The 3,398-nt window shown below is 44.2% G+C and overlaps 1 protein-coding gene and 1 long non-coding RNA gene across 2 annotated transcripts in view; one reads left to right on the top strand and one right to left on the bottom strand.

Moving 5' to 3' along the window:
• The first annotated feature begins 804 nt into the window (after window positions 1-804).
• On the top strand, window positions 805-1,211 carry LOC115294912. The gene is made up of 2 exons (XR_003910215.1): window positions 805-862; window positions 1,035-1,211. It is a non-coding gene; the product is annotated as an uncharacterized LOC115294912 (long non-coding RNA).
• Window positions 1,212-2,153: 942 nt separating this feature from the next.
• Window positions 2,154-3,398, bottom strand: part of LOC115293542 (UDP-glucuronosyltransferase 3A1-like) — a 32,549-nt gene continuing 31,304 nt past the window's right edge. Inside the window, exons 9-10 of the mRNA XM_029941276.1 lie at window positions 3,063-3,135; window positions 2,154-2,534 (exon numbers count right to left, since the gene is read on the bottom strand). Coding sequence (XP_029797136.1) covers window positions 2,258-2,534; window positions 3,063-3,135 — 350 coding nt within the window. The 3' untranslated portion in view covers window positions 2,154-2,257. The remainder of the gene's footprint in view (window positions 2,535-3,062; window positions 3,136-3,398) is intronic.

Genomic DNA, 3,398 nt, shown 5'->3' with positions numbered 1-3,398 from the left:
CATTTCAGAGTTTTCAAGATGCTCCTGGAGTGATAGCCAGACACAAATCACAGAGGGCTTGTATTCCATGCAGTGAGAACCAGCAAAGGATCTGAATCAAGATGATGAGATACTGTCAAGACCATGCTGATACCCAGCCCAGTGGAGAAGGTTTGGATGGATCCAGACTGAAGGCACCATCCATGCTCACTATCTTCCTTTGATCAGATGTGCTGGATGGAAGTGGAGCCGGAAGGAGCAGGCACAGAGTTGGCATTGCTGAGTTACAAGTGTTCAGAGATGATGATGTGTATGAACAGAAATGGGAATCCATATCTGGAAGCCTCATCTTTATATCTCTTTGTTGATTATGAGGGAAAGAAATCTTGGTTTTTCTTTCTGACCACAACAGAGCAAAGGCTTCAGGTCTGCCTTTCAAGGGACTGTTGCCAAAGACAAATTTCAGAAATTTTATTCATAAAAATTACAGAAATAAGAGCACCTGAGTGACTCAGTTGGTTGAGTGTCTGACTCTTGATTTCAGCTCAGGTCACCATCTATAAATTCATGAAATTAAGCCCTAGGTCAAGCTCTGCACTGACAGCAGAGAGCCTGCTCCAGATTCTCTCTCTCCCTCTCTCTCTGCCCCAACCCCACTTGATCACATACTCTTTCTCCAAATAAATAAATAAACACTTTTAAAAGAATTACAAAAATTAAGCCTTGAATGACAAATAGACATGCATCACACACACACACACATGTGTCATAATGTGATGTGCTTGTGCCTGTAAGTGACATCGTGCAGCATGAGAACTCACAGAACTCAGTAGACACCTGGCATCAGCTCGCATTCTATCCAGAAAATCCTTTCCTGACCTTGGTAAGGAGGGGCCTCTTTCCACATCTGCAAGAAGTATTGGTAGTAGCTGCTTCATCCTCCACTTGAATAATTTCAAGATGTGGGCACAACCCTAGAATTAAGCAATCAAACTATGGTTTCTGAGACCATCTCACATATCTACTATTTTCTTCACTGTGTTATTACCCACAAGGTACTATACATTTGAAACTTCAAAGAAGAAATGAAATATAATTCCATCTGAAAATGCAAAAGCAAATATCAGCACATAATCATTTGAAAACAAAAAAATATTATAAGGAGAACCTACCAGAGTGGGAGCCTGATGTCTAGTAAAGAAGATCAAAAAGTTAAAAAAAAAAAAAAGGAGCAGAATCTACAGACAATAAGATGGAGCCACCAAAAATATCTTTATCAAAGAAGCAAACAGCAAACAAAAAATAACCATGGTGGTTAAAACACTCTTTTTCTGGTGTGTGTTGCTAGGAACTGAATGTAATTGCTACACATAGTGGGTTACTTTCTATTTCTGCCACATTAAGGTGACAGAAGGATGTTTCCTAAATCAACAAAGTCCTGGGAACAGCCATGGTCACTGGACCTGGGCCCCAGAGCCTCACACAAAGTTCTGGGATTTGCACTTGAGGTCTTCATGACTACATGTTTAAGAGTGGGAACTTGAGAAGGTAATTGTGAGAAGTGAAAACCACAGCATCGGCTGTGGCCAAAGACAGGCTCTAGATCTGACCAGCAAAGGAGGTGCTCTTTGTAGGAGGGGACTCAGCACAGAGACCACAGACAGAGTCTAGGGAGGGCTACCCCTACCTAACTGCAGGACAGAGGCCAGGCTTCCTGAACTTGGAGGTGAGATGAGGAGAAGCAAGAGAAAGACCCAAACTGGAACAACTGGCCAATATCTTATGTCATGCCATAAAAAGTGAGGCCGGGGAAAGTTCAGAGAGACTGAAAAGTGTCCAGACATCAAGGATAAAGTAAGCAGGCCCCTGTGTCTAGGGACATGGAAAAGGGAGGAAAGCAGGGATGTCTGCCAAAGGTCTCAATCAGAGTGAGGAAGCCATTGATGAGGGCAAGTCAAGAAGCCTAGATCAAATTCACAGACACAGAGAATAGAACTGGGGTTGGCAGGAGCTTGCAGGATGGTGATGAGGGGCAGAGTTATGAGTATTTACAGTTTGACTAGTGGATAAAATAGTAAATTTTACAAAATCTAAATTTTACCACAATTTTTAAAATGATACCAAGATTACTTCATAAAAATTTGCAAACAGAGGCAGAATATAATGAGGAGATATTTGTGTTTCACCCTCAAGTGCCAATATGGAGAAGACACTAGGAGTGTCCTGTGTTTATTGTAGAACCATTGAGCCGTGAGACACTGTCTACACTATATCCAAATCAGGTCTTCTTCAGCTTCCTGGCCCCACACAGCCACCTGACAACCATGCCCAGCAGCTTCCCACAGAGCCACAGGGTGCCCAGGGTGACCACCAGCAGGAACAAGATGACATCCAGCAGGTACTGCTCATGCCACGGCTGCTGCAGGGCATGGGCCTTGAGGTGCGCTGCACCCCCTGTCTGGAGGATGTGGTCGATCCAGCCCACCAGCCTCTGGGCAGGGGTCAGGGGGTGGGAGCGCCTGATGATGCTGGCGGCCACCGCTGCTGACTTGTACCTGTTGGCAGACAGAGAGGTGGGGCGTTACTCCTGTGGCCTCAGAAGTTTTAGAGACCTTGTATCACACACACTTTTTCCTCCACATGCAAAGACTCAGTTTCTAGGAAATGTTGTTGGCTTGGCCTTGCCATAGTCGAGCTGGTCCCACTGAAAAGTTCAAACTGGTGCCTCCATGCAAAGACCATGCTTAGTGCTAAAAGTGCTAAACTATAAAACATGGACTAGGTTGTAAGGACGAATCTCTATCCAAGAGGATAATGGTCACTAAATGGAAGAGTGGATATGAATACATGAGATGTAACATATAACCCACTCAGTATAGATGTCCTGGAGGCCCTAATAAGGTATTCAGTTTGTCCTAGTTATCAGATCATTGTGGTGGATGGTAATTTACCTAAGACATCTTGGGCCTCTTACTGACTCACTTTACAGAAATTCATCCCAACTTCCTTTGTAGCAGACCCTGTGCTAGGCCCTGGGAACACAGAGGAAAACAAGAGACACATGGCCGTCCAGGGGAGCTTACTCTCTACTTTCTAGTGTGAGGGATGCACAATAAATTAAAACAGAAAGAAATGGGGATGGGGTAGTTACTGATCCTGAGAAGTATTAAGAAGGAAAAATTAATTATAATTGACGGTAATGGGAGAGGAATGCAGTTAAGACTGTCAGATAAAGACCACCTCTCTGAGGAGAGGACATTGGAGGTTAACCCAACTGTCATGAAGGAGTCAGTCCTGAGAAGAGAAGGAAGGATGTTCTAGGGAGCAGCACTGACAAAGGGCCTGAGGCAGGAAACAGTGTGGCATATCGGGGGACAGAAAGACAACCTTCTGCCTTGAGTTAATTCAGTTATAAGCAC

This window comes from Suricata suricatta, chromosome 6 (assembly GCF_006229205.1).
Source record: "Suricata suricatta isolate VVHF042 chromosome 6, meerkat_22Aug2017_6uvM2_HiC, whole genome shotgun sequence".
NCBI classification, from domain to species: Eukaryota; Metazoa; Chordata; class Mammalia; order Carnivora; family Herpestidae; genus Suricata; species Suricata suricatta.
The sequence above is the reverse complement of the archived record's forward strand: the minus strand, read 5'-3'. Positions and strand labels throughout refer to the sequence as shown.